General features: G+C 28.4%; 1 protein-coding gene across 1 annotated transcript; it reads left to right on the forward strand.

Annotated features, from left to right (window-relative positions):
* The first annotated feature begins 35 nt into the window (after nucleotides 1–35).
* Nucleotides 36–7,624, forward strand: LOC107438691 (uncharacterized). Its single transcript, XM_016051054.4, has 2 exons — nucleotides 36–241; nucleotides 4,053–7,624. Exon 2 carries the CDS (start codon nucleotides 4,283–4,285, stop codon nucleotides 7,397–7,399), a length of 3,117 nt encoding a protein of 1,038 aa, XP_015906540.3. The 5' UTR covers nucleotides 36–241; nucleotides 4,053–4,282; the 3' UTR covers nucleotides 7,400–7,624.
* Nucleotides 7,625–17,943: the final 10,319 nt, after the last annotated feature.

Consider the following 17,943-nt stretch of genomic DNA (forward strand, 5'->3'; position numbering starts at 1 on the left):
AAAGAAGCATATCGAATTGGACAGAAATAAGCAGTCTAAAGCAATTCAATAATTCTCAAAACAAATACAGAATTAATGTGCTTGTGGCTATGCTTATGAAAAAGAAGTTATGTTCATAAAATAGATTTATAGTAGTCATTGATTGTTATATTTCAAAGAAACTTAGTCATGGATCTTGTTGGTTCCATCATTAACTCCAAAGAATATTCTGTTCCTGGAATGAAAAAAGAATTGTTTTCCGGTAAGATATGTTCTTGTTTAATGCATCTGAATTTCTTATAAAACTCAAAAAACCTAAGAATATTTACTCTAAAAGTTGAAACTTTGGTTTAAATGTCCCGTTACCATACCATTATATTTTTTTTTCTTGCTGTCTCTGCTTTTAATGACGTCAGCATCGGGTTACCATAATTTCTATTTACCGTCACCTGATTCTTGGTTTATTATCGTAAAATTATACATAGTCATATTTTCATATAACCAAATATTAATAGTCTCCCGATTCTACACTTTAATCGAAACTTATTAAAGTCCCTCAACTAACTATATTTTCTACTAATAAATAAAGGAATTCTAACTTTATTTTCTTGCTTATTTATTAAAAATTAAAATGGCTCACATTATTTTTCCATAGATAAATATGAGGGGTTTGTCACCTTTAAGGACTTTATAATACACGTAATACAATAGTTTAAAGTGTCTATTTTAGTTAATCATACCACTAGCACTGACGAATTAGTACTTTTTATCCAAAAGTTTGTGCAATTTAAAAAAAAAAAAAATGGCTTGAGTTGCTTCATGACTCTGAAATACCGTCTATACTCAATCAATGGGAAGATCTCTGTATCGCAATCTGTGGCAGAATAATCGCCAAGTCTTGGTCAAGTGGCCCGCAAGAAACTTAAAAAAAAATCACAGAAAGGGATCAACTCGAAAGGTATAACTTGTAGCCACCCCCGGACAAACATCTACCTACATGCTTTTGCAAGTTTGAAATCTATTTTGCATTTGGGCGATTGTAGTTGGCGAGACAGATCACAATACAGAAATATCCCCCAATCAGTTACAATTGTTATCGTTTTATTGTTGTGACTGACAGGTAAAGCTCCATTATCTATTCCCTAGGCGCAATATTAATTTCACACTCTTTGCAGTTTGCACTAGCACATTGTCGGGACTGACACATTAAGCGCTGTTATCTATTCCATAGGCACAATATCAATTTAACACTCTTTTTAGTCTGCACTGAACTATTCATTACAATATAACAATCAACGTTTTCCTTTTTATGGTTCCTTAGAATCATTTCAAAAGTAGGAGTTGAAAATTTTTTCCAATTTTAGAATAAAATGCTTCTTTTGACAAAGAATAATTTTGATCTAGCGAAAGTTTTGAGGAAAATGTTTAAGCATTTATTTCTTTTTTTTTTAATGTGACCAAATTAAATCATCCAGAAGTTACCTTTGAATGAACGAAAAGGTATTGTTAGGTGTTCATGATCTATAGTTTAAAAGTTTGTGGAATGTTGATTACCTACTTCACATTGTTTATCAACAGTGTGGGACCCTCATGCAGAAATCTGCTTAAAACACTCATTTAGTGAGTTGAAAAGATGCATTCACAATCTTTATAATGAATCTTTTCACACTCTTTATATAATTATTCTGAATTCATTCATACCACCCCAGTTTGAAAATTTTATCCGTTTTTTTTTCTTTCTTTTTTCGCAAACTCTTAGTTGTTTTTAGAGTTTTGTTTTGTGAATTAAAACTCATAGATTTTACAATTAACTAGATGTGGGTGTTATTTTACAAAAATGGATGTTCAGAAATAGATATCAGCTATGAATGTTTTTTTCAACCATTGTGAATTATTTTAAATAGTATACTTTTATGAATGCAATAACCTAAAAAACTAAGTAAATAATCCCAGGAAACTGAAGTGGTAAGATATTACTTGAATAAAAACTTCATTTGTTTCAAAAATATACAAATTATAAATAACAGTCAAGATATTCAATTGTTCAAAAATAGGCGTCCATTTTTGAGCATGTGAAACGCGTTGGCTATTATCTCCATTTTTATATTTTTGAAATAAATCAATTATAAATAACAGTCCACATAATTCAAGCGTTCAAAAATAGGCATCCATTTTTTAGCATGTGAAAGTGTCGACTGTTATCTCCACTTTGTATATTTTTGAAGCAAATGAAGCTTTTAATCAAGTAATAGTTGAGTTATTATAAATTATTACATTCATTTTCTAATTCTTAGAAAGTATAAAATTTTTTGTCAAAATCAGTTGAGTTATGAGTAAATATTTATGGTATTTTTGTGCACTCATGATATATAACATCCTCAGTTTTCACTTGTCTGACTAGAGTTATTCCACCGTTCATTGTAGTTGTATTTGTAAACTGATTAGCTGTAAATTTTTTAGGAATAAAATTTTGTGGCCTTTTTAACTTTGTGAAAGCTGCTATCAGACTGCCGAAATACTTAATAACATTTTTGTTTACTTCATAATTTTTTATATTTTGCAGCCTAAAATTCATTTTAAAAACCTTAAAATAATAAAATGATCACCTACATTTTTTAAATTGTTGAAAAAGAAAAAAATTCTATTAAAAAGCACTTAAAAAAAGCAAAAAGAAACACCAAATTTCACAATTTTTAGAAAAGTGTCAAAGTTTTATAATGCTTCCTGAACCTAGAAATCTTAGGGATGGATTACTAATAAATCATTCCAAATTTAATTCGTAATATGAAATATCTCTTGAAATATACCTATAACTAAGATTGTGGCAATTCTTCACTATTAGATGTCTGAGTTCCATTGAGCTTTTGAGAAACGATAGGTGTTAGTTACTATGCATTATGCAATAATAAATTATACATTAAAAATTCGTCACAATTCAAGCAATCATTATCAGAAGTGGTCAAGAAATATTAGTTTTACAATTTGTTTTTTCACATTCCCTTTCCCCACAAAAAATTCTTCTTACCTGTACTTTATTCATTTAGTTTATAAAAATACTTGCACATATGTAGAGTTCATGTTTCAATTGTTAAACTAAGATATGTGTTAATTAGAGTTGAGCAATTTTTTTACAATTCCCTGAAATAGAAAGGAAAATAATATTAAAAAAAGACATGCATAAAAAAAGACTATACAATATAATAGTGTCATCTATACAATATATTACCTATCATCTTTGAATAATTGCAATGTTTTTCACAAAACTGTGGTTGATTCAAAAATAAATAACTGAGGAAGAAAGAAATTCATAATGATAGTGTACTCATAACCTTTTAAAGCTAATAAAAAAAACATTCAAATATAAACATCACTTTTTGAAACTAATGAATGCTTACAGAAAAAAGTTTGAGAAAAAAAAAGGAAATTAGTCTTCTATATAAGTTAATTTTATGCTCTATTTTATTTTATTTAAAACAAAATGAAAAACATTTAAAATAAATTAAGTTTTTATCTGTCTCTTAAGTGTATAACAATATTTATTTTTATTTGAAGAGTAAAAATGTATGACCTTTCTTATTTAACTCTGCTGATTTTTCTGTACAATATTATATAAAATTTTGATTTTTTTTTTTATCTCTATTACAATTCAATAATAATAATAAAAGAAGTTTCTAAAAATTAATTTTATTATTACCGATATTATCTTTGGGTAATTTTGTTCAAAATCTTTTAAGTTTGTGCATTTCATTACAAAAACAGAAATTTCAATATTTTTTCTAAACTGTTACTTTATATATCTATGTAGATATATAATATTGATTTGCATCTATCTCATCTTAAGTTGTTGTATATCTTAAACCACATAAAAAGTTTAATCTAAATGATCAATTTACAAAAACCCTTAATATATAGTCAGCATAAATCAATTGTGCTTGAACACAATTGTGTCTAAGTGGTGCTTGAACATATGACTATAGTTAGAATAAAAAATCTTTTTTAAGAATCTATTGTATTTATTAATCAGTATTGGTATATTTACTTTTATTTCACAAAGTTTTTTTTCTTACTTTCAGATAATTACAATAAAAAAAATATGACAAGTCTACTAGTCTTAGTTATACCAGTCATTATCAGATAAAAATGAAACAACAGGATATAAGCAAAATCTGACTTTGTACAAGCATTCCAGTTATTAACTTTTCTGTAAAGTCACATCAATTTCAAATTTGTTAAAGAAATTGCCAAAATACCAAATATTTTAAAATAACTTTTAAGTTAACAGTTTTGTACCTCAATTATCAAAATGGATTCTAAAAAAGCCAAAGTCTATGACACTTCGATAACTTCTTTTACTGGTTCTCCTCATAAAAAAACAAACATTAAAAAGTCTACTAAAGAGTCTTCGACTCAAAAGCTTTTAAAATGTAGTTTAAAATGCAAGTTTTGCAATCTTCGTTTTCCCAGGCATTTTAGGCATTTACTGATTTCTCATGAGAAAAGTCATACTCCAAAAAAAAATTTAGTAAAAAGTAAAATTCAAAAAAATAGTTATACTCAGGTTGAAAAGTTTGGAAAAAATCATACTCAGAAGAAAAATGATATTCAAGAAGAAAGTTGTATTAGGGAGAAAGGTCTTGCCAAAAATCAAAGTCAGAAAAATGATCATTTTCAGGAAAAAAGTACTGAAAGAAATTTTATTTCTGAAAAGAATTACGCCCATGAAAAAAGTATTCACGCAGAAAATTCTGCAGGAGCTCATGTTAAACAAGAACAACATCCTTATGATGAGGTAAGAAAGAAAGTATTAGAAACCCCTTTAAATGAGGTTAGTAAAAATAATTTTTCTCAGGAAAAAAGTTTTGAAAGAAATCTTACTGGTGAGAAGAATTTCACACAGGGAAAAAATCATAGTTGGGGAAAATACAATTTTCAGAAAAAAAATTCTACAAAAACACATGTTCAGCAAAAGCAAAATGTTTTTTGTAAGAAATGGAAAACATCATTAGATATCTCTTCAGTAAATAGTGTCAGTAAAACAAGAAAATTTAGAAGACAAGCTTTCATTAAGAAAGAGACAGTATTTTTAGATGCTTCTGCAGGTCATGAAGTTAGGAAAAATAAAAATTTAGAAACACACTCTTTTGATTACAGTAGGCATACAAATATGAAATCTAATGTAGCTAATACATTTGAGAAAAATGAGGAATTGCATTCTTTCAAAAAGAGAAAAAGGGCATTATTAAAAACTCCTGAAGCAAATCCTATCGTAGAAACTAAAAAATTAGGATTGCATCCTTTTAGTATGAAGAGAAAGGCTTTGTTGCAAACCCCTTCAGAAATTATAGGTAGTAAGGCATTATTAGAAACTCCTAAGAAAGATAAAGATGTTAGAAAAAAGAGGAAGAATCGATCAAGGCGTAAGAAATATGTAGCATTATTAGAATCCCCTGCAGAAAATAAAAGTATGACTAGTTCTTCTGATTATCAAAGATGTTCCTTGACCAGTCCTTTTGTAAATAGCACTAGAAAAAATGTGAAACTAAGCAGAGGCAATGTTGATAAACAGAGGAGGACATTGTTAAAAATTCCTGCTGAAAATCAAACTGTTAAAAATAAAGAAATAAAATTACATCCTTCTGATACAGAAAGAAGGCCATTATTACAAACACCTGGTCTTATTGAAGACCCTAATGGTAAGGTATTGGGTGTTCACCCGTTTGACTATCAAAAAACTGCTTTGTTAGAAACTCCTACCATTATCAAAAATGAAAAATTTAATGCACGTTATTTTAGTGGTCTGAAAAGTACTCTATTAGAAACTCCTATGGAAGATCAAACTATGGATAATAATTACATCGGAGTACACCCTTTTGATTATCAAAGAAATGCATTATTAGAAACTCCTGCAACTGATAAAGTAATTGAAACTGAGATGGTAGAAATACATACATTCAATTATCCAAGAGATGTGTTGTTAGAAACTCCCTCCGAATGTTATGAGTATGAAACTCATCCTTTTATTTACCCAAGAAATATGTCCCCTATCATAAATCAGAATATGGAAAATAAGAAATTAAAAGAACATTCCTTCGATTATCAACAAAGCACATTTTCAAAATTTCCTACAAATAATGAACAAGGAGTATATCCTGTTGATTATCAAGTGGAAGCATTAAAAGCTCTGCCAAGCTCTCCACTTGGTGAAGTATCCCATTTCGATAAGCAAAGAAAAACCTTATTAGAAAGTCCTAGTACAAGTTGTGTTAAAGAAGATGAGAATTTGGAAGCCCACTTTTTTGGAAAACAAGGAAAAACGCTATTAAGGAAACCTGGTGAAAATCGGGTTGTAGATAATGAGGATTTGGAAACTTACCCTTTTGATAAACAAAGAAAGACATTATTAAAAAATCCTGGTGCAGGTTATGAAGATTTGGAAATAAGTCATTTTGAGAAGCCGAGAAAGACATTATTGAAAGACCCTGGTACAAGGTATGCTGTTGGTAATGAGGATTTAGATGTGAATTCTTTTGATAAGCAAAGAATGACATTATTAAGAAAACCTGGTACTAGTTATCTTGCAAATGATGAAGATTTGAGAACTAATTCTTTTACTAAGGAAAGAAAAACATTGTTGAAAAACCCTATTGCTAGTTATATTACAGAAGGAGTTTTAGATGCCAAATCTTTTGATAAACAGAGAAAACCATTATTGAAAAACCATAATTCAAGTTATGTTGCAGATGTTGAGGTTTTCGAAGCTACATTTTCTGATAAGCAAAGGAAGCCCTTATTGAAAAACCCTAATACAAGTTATGTTGCAGATGTTGAGATTTTCGAAGCTACATCTTCTGATAAGCAAAAGAAGCCCTTATTGAAAAACCCCAATACAAGTTATGTAACTAATAATGAGGATCTGGAAGCATATCCTTCTGATTATCAAAGGGATGCATTGTTACAAGTTCCAGAATTTTATGTGAATGGGGAAAAAGAATTAGGAATGCATTCTTTTGGAAAACAAGGGAGAGCATTGTTAACCACCCCAGCTGTAAATCAAGTATTGAAAAATAAAGTATACCATTCTTCTGATTTTCAGAGACCTGCATTATTAGGAAGTCCTACAACAAATCCAGTTGTTAAGAATGAGGCGTTAAGAGTACATTCCTTTGAAAAGGAAAGAAAAGTTTTGTTAAAATCCCCATGTGTGAACCAAGTCAGGGATAATACAGATTTGAAAGCTCACCCATATCCAAGAAATGCATTGTTAGACTATCCTTCAGAAGATAACAGAGGTGGGGGCAGTGAATATACTTATGGTATGCAAAGAAAGACATTGTTACCAAGAAAGACATTGCTTGAAAGAAAGACATTGTTACCAAGAAAGACATTGTTAGACAACCCTACAACAAATTATGTTTGGTAAAGTTTCTTTAGTTAAAAGAAGAAAAAATTTGTTTTGAGTTTACTTTGTTAATTGCAGGGTGGCTACTCACTCTTGAAACAGAGAAAACCTAGAATTCTGAGGGAAATTTACTCTTATATCTAATTTTTTGGAAAACCAGCAATTAGCAATATTGTTTGTCATATTCATTTCAGGGAATATGTCGTTTTATTTACACACAATAAAGTATTTCGATTTATTATTTGACATTTTATGTATCAAATTGTATCTTTTAAAACTTAATCCAGTTGCTTTTTTATTATTTTTTGTCATTGGTGTTATTTTAATAAATGAGTCATTTATTAAAATAACAAGGAAACTGAAATTATTAAAATAATTTCAGTTTCCTTATATCTTAGAACATAAGGTAAATAAATGTTCTTCAATTTAGACCTATCTAGAGTCTGTAATAAAATTAATAATGAAAATTTGTGGAATCATGAAAATTTCAGATTTGGAACAATGAGCAATTTTAACGTTAAGAAATAATTTTAATTAAAAAAATTTCTTCAGCATTAAGGTATAAATTTGTCATGATAATTATATATTTATATATGGGTTATTTTTCAAATGATTGCTAAAATTATATTAATTTTAGTCTTGGCAATTTCTCTGGTGGGTGGCCACCCTGAAAGATGCAGGGTATCAGTATTACATAAATGTACAGTTTAATGAAAACTGGCAACACACATTATATAGGTTAAATTGGGGGAACTTTATATACATCTATGTATATTTTTTAACAAATATTTCACCAAGATATTTATACAACTGTTTGAGACAGTCCAGAAAACCCTAAAAAAACGTTTTCTTCTTAAAAACCACCTTATTAAAAGACTTAACAGAATAAGTTAATGTATTATACTCACATCTAGTCACAATGTTTTCAAATCTTGAAAATTCAGTGTTTTTAAAATATATATATGGGTCATATATATATTTTAAAAACACTTTTTTCTATATATGGGCCATTGCAGTGAATGTATTATGTTTATCTTGTGTTCCAAAACTTGATTATTTGTTTATTATTTTAACGAAACAATATTTCAAAACATCAGAAAAGCTTACAAAACACCATTCTAACTTGAAAATCACCTTATTTAAAGACTACAGAATAAATAAATGTTTTATACTCACTCACAGCTTCTCACATTTATTTTTTTATTTTATTTTTTAGTCTTGAAAAATTAATGTTTTACACTGTATTATCATTACATGATTCATAATGTCACCTACCAATTTTTCACCTAACTCGGAAATTTGTAGTTCCAAGCTTGGTAGCAAAATTTGTAGTTATTCATTTGTCTATCTTTGGGTTATTGCATAGCATTTATCATGTCCCAATTTCTTGTCATGTTGCAAAACTTGAAGAATATATATATATATATTTTTTTTTTACTCAATGAAGCAGCTATTGACTTAATGAAATGAATTGTTTAGATTAATGAAGTTGAACAGTTACAGAATGCATTTGAAAAAAATTTAATTTGTTTTTTATTTTCATAAAGGCATTTCAAAATTTGGCTGAAAATTGAATGTTCTGTTCTTAACATTTATTGGCTCTCGTTAATTAAAGATATTATCAAAAAACTAGCTTAAAATTTGTTAAAATGTATATTTCTGTATTATAATTAAGTTTATTTATAACGTTTTAAAAATTCCAACCAAAAAAATTTCTAAAATAATATAATTTTTTTTTTGTTGACATAATTATTGTCTAAATTATTTCCTTTAATATTTTATCTGAAAATGTCTTTTAGTATGTGAAGTGACCCATGTAAATTTTATTCTACTGTGCACAATACAATATACATCTAATAATATGATGGAATTTACCCCCCTCCCCCCAATGTAATGGTGTTCCGAATATCTGAATTTGTAACAAAATCCCCACTCACAGTCATATTTGATTAAAATATAAAATGTTTTTATCGTGTTCTTTAAAAATTAGGGTGTTCCTTCAAAAAATGAAAGAAAAAGCATTTCTAGAGTGAATTATATTTTAAACTTCTGTGATTTCAGAATTTTTGTTGTTACTTATTTTTTTTATTTTATCAATTTAAAATTCTAGCTGAAGCAAGCCAGTCATTGGCGAAATTTTTTTATTCCGAAATGAGAACAGAAAAATCAGGAGTATTTCTTTCCTTTCGGATGAACAAGAAAAGTATCATTAGAATGTATTCTGCAGGAAAAAAAAATATAATTGCTTTTGTATTTTTTCCAGCTATTTTATTGCTTCAACTCTTTCTTTACCCTGTTTTTTAAATTCAAAATCTGTAAATATAAAGATGCAGAGCATAACAGTTTTGGTTATACCTATCATTTCAATGAATGTTATTGTATGTAAAAAATAGTAACTTTGTTAAGTCATGAAAAATTCTTGGAATTAATCATGGAAAGTCATGAAGTTAGAAAATCTAAAATGTAGCAGATACACTGTATGAAGAAAAAAAAAATACATAGTGCATCAAACTATGTCTTAAAGATTGTTCTTTGAAGTGTTGTAATAGTTTAGGTAAAGTTTTGTCCACCTTTCGCTGCACCTGTTATGCTAATGATGAAAAATGACTATAAAGAAAAACCATAGTTATGTCGAAATAAAATCTGTTTATGATTTAATGTTTTAATATCTAAAAAATTATTATCTATTTTAATATCTAAAAAATTACTTCGATGCTTCATTATTTGTGTTCATAAATATATGCCAAATTTAAGAATTATTCATTCTCCTTATTAATTTTTCTCAAGGAGAAAGGTACCACAGAACTAGCGAGAAGTTGTAATTTTTTTCTGATATTAAGCTGTTACAAGATATTTTATATAATTTAAAATTGAACCTTTGATTCATGTTTTAGACACTCAAACATCATGTATTCTTTTTATTTTTCGTGGCAAAAGAGCTTCGAAAAACGCTTATAAAAGTCTCCAAGAAAAGGAAAACCCGAACAAAATCTTAAGGTGTTCAAGTATCATAGTTTAGCATCAAAGCGTAGAGAAAATAAAACGAAATAAGGACAGAATCTCATGTACTCTAAATATCGCTGTTCAATGGGGCAAAATACTAGTAGTTACTAAAGTAGAATCATACACTCAGCATTTTTGCACTCAGTGCCACGTGAAATTTTGTTTACCCTAGATTTTATATTCCTACCAAGTTTTGTTTTTCGTGTAGAACCAGATCTTGTGCTATCGGAAGTCAAATATATTGTGAGAAAGATTGTACTGAAGTGAGAGTGTTTACAACGAAATTGAAAGCAATAATGAGTTCCATGTATTGCTGTGTTTGGATGCCTAAATGAATCTTGTAAATACTGTATTTCTATTAAACTTCTGATACCCATGCTACATATCAGAGTTGGCCGTTGATTACAGTAATCGATTACAACTGTAATTGATTACAGATAATTACAGCTATGTAATCAATTACTTGTAATCACGATTACAAGTAATCAATTACTTGTAATCGTGATTACAACTTTCAAAAAATTTTGATTACAGCTGTAATCACGATTACAATTTTGATTACAGTAATCAATTACTTGTAATCACGATTACAAGTAATCAATTACTTGTAATCGTGATTACAACTTTCAAAAAATTTTGAATACAGCTGTAATCATGATTACAATTTTGATTACAGTAATCAATTACTTGTAATCATGATTACAAGTAATTGCGATTACAAGTAATCACAACAAAAACGATTACAAGTAATTATGATTACAAGTAATCAAAATATATGATTACATGTAATCATGATTACATGTAATTTGATTACATGTAATTGTGATTACTTGTAATCAAACTATACGATTACAAGTTATTACGATTGTATACTATAGTCAAATTTTTTATGTAAGTATTCATGTGTTTACATATTTTATGTACATAGAATGTACGCACGCATGCACGTACAATTTGCGATTCCTATACATACAATGTATGCACAAACGTTGTTTGTACGTACAATATTCATAATTATATTGTAATATACTTAATGCAATGCGCATATGCTTAGTACATATAATTATGCATTTATGATACATGTACGCATGTATGTTAGTTTGTACAAAAAGGCAATGTTTTGTATCTTTGTATACATAGACAATGTATGTATGAACGTATATGAAAATAATGTTTATGCGTTTGCATGCTTTTATGCACTTAAGTGCATATATTGTATAAATTTACGATAATAGCACGTATATACAATGTACGTTTGTATATAAAATTGTACGTATTTGCGTACAATATGTAAAAATGTTATTTAAAGGTACAATATATGCACATAGTTGCGTAAATAAAATGCGTACATGTATACATGCATATTTATATGTACATCGATATATGTGCACGCAAAGTATGTACTTATGTACAACTTACGTATGTACTTGTATAACTACATACTTTGTTAATACTTATGCGCATGTAATGCATGGATGTACAAAAAAATAGTTATATGCACAATGTGTGCATGTGCATACAACGTATACATGTACATAATTACAAGTAATGTACAAATACGTGCGTACATTTAAATATATGTAATTACAATATACACATACATTGTGCATACATTAAAAAAATTTATATGAGTAAAGTTATTAAAATTTGTTTTAAAATTATTCTAAGGTATATGAAACTCGACCTCATATTTTTTAGAAAGCAAACGATAATTTTATTTGGAATTTCTAAACATTAATTCCACACATAAAATTTACCGTTTTTCCTACCATTTAAAAAATTTCTATGAATCATGCATTATGTTAGAAAAAAAATAAATCTGTATTGTCAAACATTTCATGAAAATACCTGAAAAAAATTTTTTATTCAGAGAATTTCAAAATGATATAGAACAATTAAAGCTGAAAACTAAATTTAAATATCGTTTGATTTTGTCATTTAACTTGCTTGAGTCATTAAAAGTTAACTTACATGCATTTTATTTATTGCATTGTACACATATTTAGACATAAATGTAATGTACATATGTATACGTGTAATGTATGCACGCATGTACAATGTATGTACATACATTCATGTATTGTACGTGCATATATAGTACATATGGATATGCATACATGAAACATACGTCTATTGTACATGTGTGGATACATTCATTGTACATATATACATTGCACCATATGCATAGATAGGGATAGCATGCATGTACACATGTAAAATTTGTACGAAAGAATTATGCCCAATATATTTATGCACATACGTACTGTATATGTACACACATATGTACATTATATGAACATTATATGTCCATTTCATCATATGTACATTATATGAATATATATCTGTACGCTATATGTATATACATCTGTACGCTATATGTATATACATCTGTACAATATATGCATCTCAAATGTGTGTACGTACGTTATGCATGTCGAATGCATGTATGAATATATGTGAAGTATAAATACGCCCAATGTACGTACAATAGTTCACAAATGTATTATGCATATTTGGATACTTACATTGAGCATGAACATATTATGTACATGTACATAAATACACTGGACATGCATATCATGTACATGTATACATACATATATTGTACATCCTACAGATATACCTATATTGTACATGCATACATATATTGTACTGTTCATAAATAAATTGCACATACATGCATGGGACATGCATTGTACAGACAATGTATGTATGTTCGTACAAACACAAGTACTTGTATATACATGCGTACATGAACATAGATATACATTTTACATACACAAATATTTGCATAAAATGCATATATTCATTGTGTATAAATGTACATGTATACATGTACAGTGTATGTACATGTGTGTGATGCTAAAATGTCTGAACATATGCACTAGATAAAATCATATGTACATACATTTCAGTTACAATCATTTGTACGTATACAAATACGTACAAAAAGCAGTACATGTTAATACGTGCAAAATGTATCATTATAAAATGCATTCTACTATCTACTGTAAAATATAATCATTTATAAGAATACAATAGTCTTGTAATCGTGTAATTAGATTACATGTAATCATGATTACATGTAATCAAATTACATGTAATCATATATTTTGATTACTTGTAATCATAATTACTTGTAATCATTTTTGTTGTGATTACTTGTAATCGCAATTACTTGGAATCATGATTACAAGTAATTGATTACTGTAATCAAAATTGTAATCATGATTACAGCTGTAATCAAAATTTTTTGAAAATTGTAATCATGATTACAAGTAATTGATTACTGTAATCGACTATGTAATCATGATTACAGCTGTAATCAAACTTTGTAATCACGATTACAAGTAATTGATTACTGTAATCAATATTGTAATCATGATTACAGCTGTAATCAAAATTTTTGAAAATTGTAATCATGATTACAAGTAATTGATTACTGTAATCAAAAAATGTAATCGATTACATTTTTGGCCAACTCTGCTACATATATTGTCAAATAAAAATTTTACTATTTTGTTTATTTAGTCTAATTATATTTTTGCGAAAATTATTGAGTAGTTATTTTACATTTTGTTAGCTTATGTTAATTGAGCTTTGGTGCAATGAATTTTTCACTCTGGAGGAGAAGGCATCGCACAATTTATTTACACGAAAACAGGAACACAAAACACACAGGAAATGTGCAAACGTCTATGCCTTCCGCAACATTATAACTAACCGAATTGGAACCAAAATAACACATACATTGAGAGTGCACATTAAAAAAAATTTTTTTTTTGCAGAAAAAGCAGATGAAAATAATTATCGTTGTTTAGAACATGGAAATAAACATAATTAACATAGGGCATAAATAAAAACATTACGTATATGAACATCAGTTGGCATGTACTAATTATCATGGTATTAAACACGTAAATAACACAGCATATATAAATATAAGAAATACAGATGATAAGATGATAAAAATAATAAACGTGTAACATTAATAAACACGTAAAATAAATAAACATAAGTGCGAAACATAAATCTAATGAACACAATGTAAATAAACGTTATAAACACGAGATGTAATGTACACAACTTAAATAAACATTAAATCACGAAATAATTGTTCAGCTCATAACTTCAACTCGTCAATTACACGACCCCCCACTTTGGCTTGAGTGACACTAGTTTAAAAGCCCCATCTGTTTCAGAATAGAACATTGTTTCCTAACTACACTCACGCTCTTAAATTAAGGATGATGCCATGTGGCTCAAATGAATGGTGTTTTCACTACGAATGTAAACACAAATCTCGAAGTTTATGGTTGCTTACTACAGCTTATTTTTCATGGTGATATTTTCAAACAGATAATTTTGTTTTCAATGAGAGAAATAATAAAACTCCTGCTCTCAAATCTGTTGCATTTCATAAGATTTTTAATAATGAGAATTCTGGTGAGCTTGAAGTGAAAATTTGTGTTAGTTATTTATAGATATATTGTTTAGCAAAGGCAACGTGATTGGACTTAGTTTTTGTTACAAGCAGTGCATCATTACAGCAACCCGGAAATACAGGCTGTAAAGAGCCTGCTGCGCTTCGTAGTGTCGAAAACACCATTCATAAAGATTCAAAGGAAGAAAAGATGTTAAATATACAATATTCATAATACTACGGCGTATGTTCCTTGCAAAAACTTTATAGCGTATGGTTAACATAACAGTTATTAAGGTGTATCGTTCGAAAGTGCTGCAATGCAGTACGTACAACGTCTAGGCATGCTCTGATCTTGGCGAAGATTACATCACTCATCAAGCAATGTGATCCTAAAGTCCTATATGCAAGTAAAAAAGTAATTGATGAGCTGCAAGTTGTCGGGCTAAGTATATCTTACACATGCATCGAATTCAAATCAGGTGAGAACACTGTCTATTCCAGACGATTGATATCTGCATATTGAAGGCACTCGTTTACGATGTTTGCGCGGTGAAACTTGAAACCGGGCGTTGTCAACCATAAACACAAATTCTGCTCACACCCTAATACCAGGGTTGGAGTTTTTGCCGGCAAAATGGGTTTTTTGCCAGGACAGTGGCAAAAACCAAAATATCTAAATTGCTGATTAAATATTATTACAAAATACTTGAAACAAATTTAAATCAATCATAAGGAATAATAATTTTGATACATTACATGAAAAAATTATTTTTAACATATTAATAATTAATATAAAGGCAATAATTTTTAAAACATTGAAAGTTTTTAACCTCTTTTCATTTTAGAATCCTTAAATAAATGTTTTTTTTACAAATAAATAAATATTATTATTTGTATAATATTATTATTATTATATTATAAAAAATTATTATTTGTACAATAATTAACTACACATCTTGATAGATATTTTATGCTTTAAATTATAGTTATATTAATTTAAAATAAGTTCATTTCACTGGAAAAAAGAGAATAATCGCAAATTTTCCAATCAATAATGTTTTAAACTACTAAAATGATATATTATTAAATTATGATTTTATTATGGAATAATAATTTTGTTAATTTTTTTGTAATTATTTATATTTATAGTATATATTTCAATTTTAGGAATAATTTTGTACCAAAAATGTGTTTTTGTCCTCTCATCTTGGAAAATATAGGTTTTTGCCAATTTGCTTGGACTAAACCTGTTTTTGCCAGGACGGTTTTTACCGGTATTTACCATGGTTTTTTCCACCTGCGGCAAAATCTTGCCAACCCTGCCTAATACAAAGGCACATGTTCTAGAATGATGACCCATTAAATTTGACTTGTCCGTTTCGATTTGAAAATGCTTATACATTCTGAAATTCAGAATGAAACCACCCCAAATCAGCAGTCCTGCATTTACCGTAACGGTGGTGATGAAACCCTAACGTTCTCCATATAAAGGTCCGGCGTGAATTAAATTGTAAGCTAAACCTGGTCTCGTTGTTGTGGGACCTTGCGCCTTTTCATTTCTTTAGCTAATATGCTGAATCCGAAATACACTGGAAAGAGGCTTTCTAAGTACATGCGAAAAGAGACAGAGGATTGGGCTTCTAAGAAAAATGATGAGTGGGTAATTCTAGTTCTGTGTTTCAGAATAAAAAATAAAGTGTGAACCCACAATCATCGTTTAAAGTGTAGTGAAGAATGCAAAAGAATTTGCCCATTTTATTGTTCAGTTAGCTGGTTGTCCAGCAAGCTCAGCAGTTATTGAATGCAGGTTTTTAACACATGAACTTGTTTGGTCCAAACTGCGAAACAATTTGTGTCCCGAAAAAAATAAAAAGCTTGCTGAAGTTAATAGATGTTTTTTTAGAGGTTAATAGACAGAAGAGACTATTACAGAACTTTTAGCTAAATGTGGCATTCATTTTATTTTTACTTTGCCAAAATATCATTCATTAACGTAAATTACAGAATTTTCTTGTAAAATTTATATTATGTGATATCTTTGAGATTAAAATATTTTGGTAAAATACAAAGAGTGTTTCATTTCTGCTATGTTACAATATTTTTTATTATTTAAAATATATGTTTTCATAAAATAAAAATTTTCAAAAATGTATTAAAAAATTTTTTGCTAAACTTTTTAGCATGTAATAAGATTATTAACTTAAAAATGATAAAATAACTTGAGAAAAATATTTAAAAATGTATGGAATTATAATAATAACAGGAAAAAAAAAGTCGGTAAACCTACTCCCTTTTTTTTTTATTTCTTAAAAAACCCTCTTAAATATGGGTTTTATTGGGGTTTTCTCTTAGATGTTTTTTTTTTTTTTTTTTTTTTGGTGACAGGTGTGTGGGTAGACAGTCCTATTGGAAAGGTCAGCGCTCTATCACCTGAGCCACTTTGTTGATAAATCCGAAGTGGATGATTTGAGTATCCGTTAGCTTAAGTTTAATGCTATTCTGGCCTATAGAATATATTTTACGTGTACCGCTCTCTGAATAAAGGCAGTTTAATTTTGATAACCATGTAAATTTCGAAGGCACATAATAAATAAAATCATTTAAATTTTGCATTTCAATATTCCTTTGGAAATTAAGGAATTTATCTCCGTTACTATAGGCAAATGCCTGTGTGACGATTGTACATTATTATTGACAAATACTTTGGTAACCAGAGGGAACGTGAAATAAATTTTGATTTCAGTTTAGTTAAAAGTTATTGTTCTGTATACTGAAATTGTGGACTAAATTATTAACTAAGAATTTTTTTAAAAAGATTTTCTGTTAAGATTTTAAAGCTACTATCTTTCGAATGTGTCCTCCAACATATTTATACCTGATTTGGTGCTAATTATACCTATTTAAGCAAAAAAATTTAAGATTTATATGTAAATCATACAAGCAAAATAACTTTGATTTTTCATTATTATTTATGGTACTTATCCGTTTTGGGAGAGTCGTTAGAAACTGTCGCAATAAATTTATTATGCTAGATAGATTTTATTACCACAATTAATTAAGCATAATTTGTGCCAACAACAGTTTAACTAATTTCTTACTGTTGACAATGGGACGGAAATGGAAATATGGGAAAAAG

The sequence above is a fragment of the Parasteatoda tepidariorum genome, chromosome 10 (assembly GCF_982258835.1).
Source record: "Parasteatoda tepidariorum strain Cologne lab strain chromosome 10, Ptep-v5.0, whole genome shotgun sequence".
In the NCBI taxonomy this organism is placed as follows: domain Eukaryota; kingdom Metazoa; phylum Arthropoda; class Arachnida; order Araneae; family Theridiidae; genus Parasteatoda; species Parasteatoda tepidariorum.

Coding starts and splice junctions, on each gene's coding strand:
- LOC107438691 (XM_016051054.4), top strand. CDS start 4,283: ATGGATTCTAAAAAAGCCAAAGTCTATGACACTTCGATAACTTCTTTT.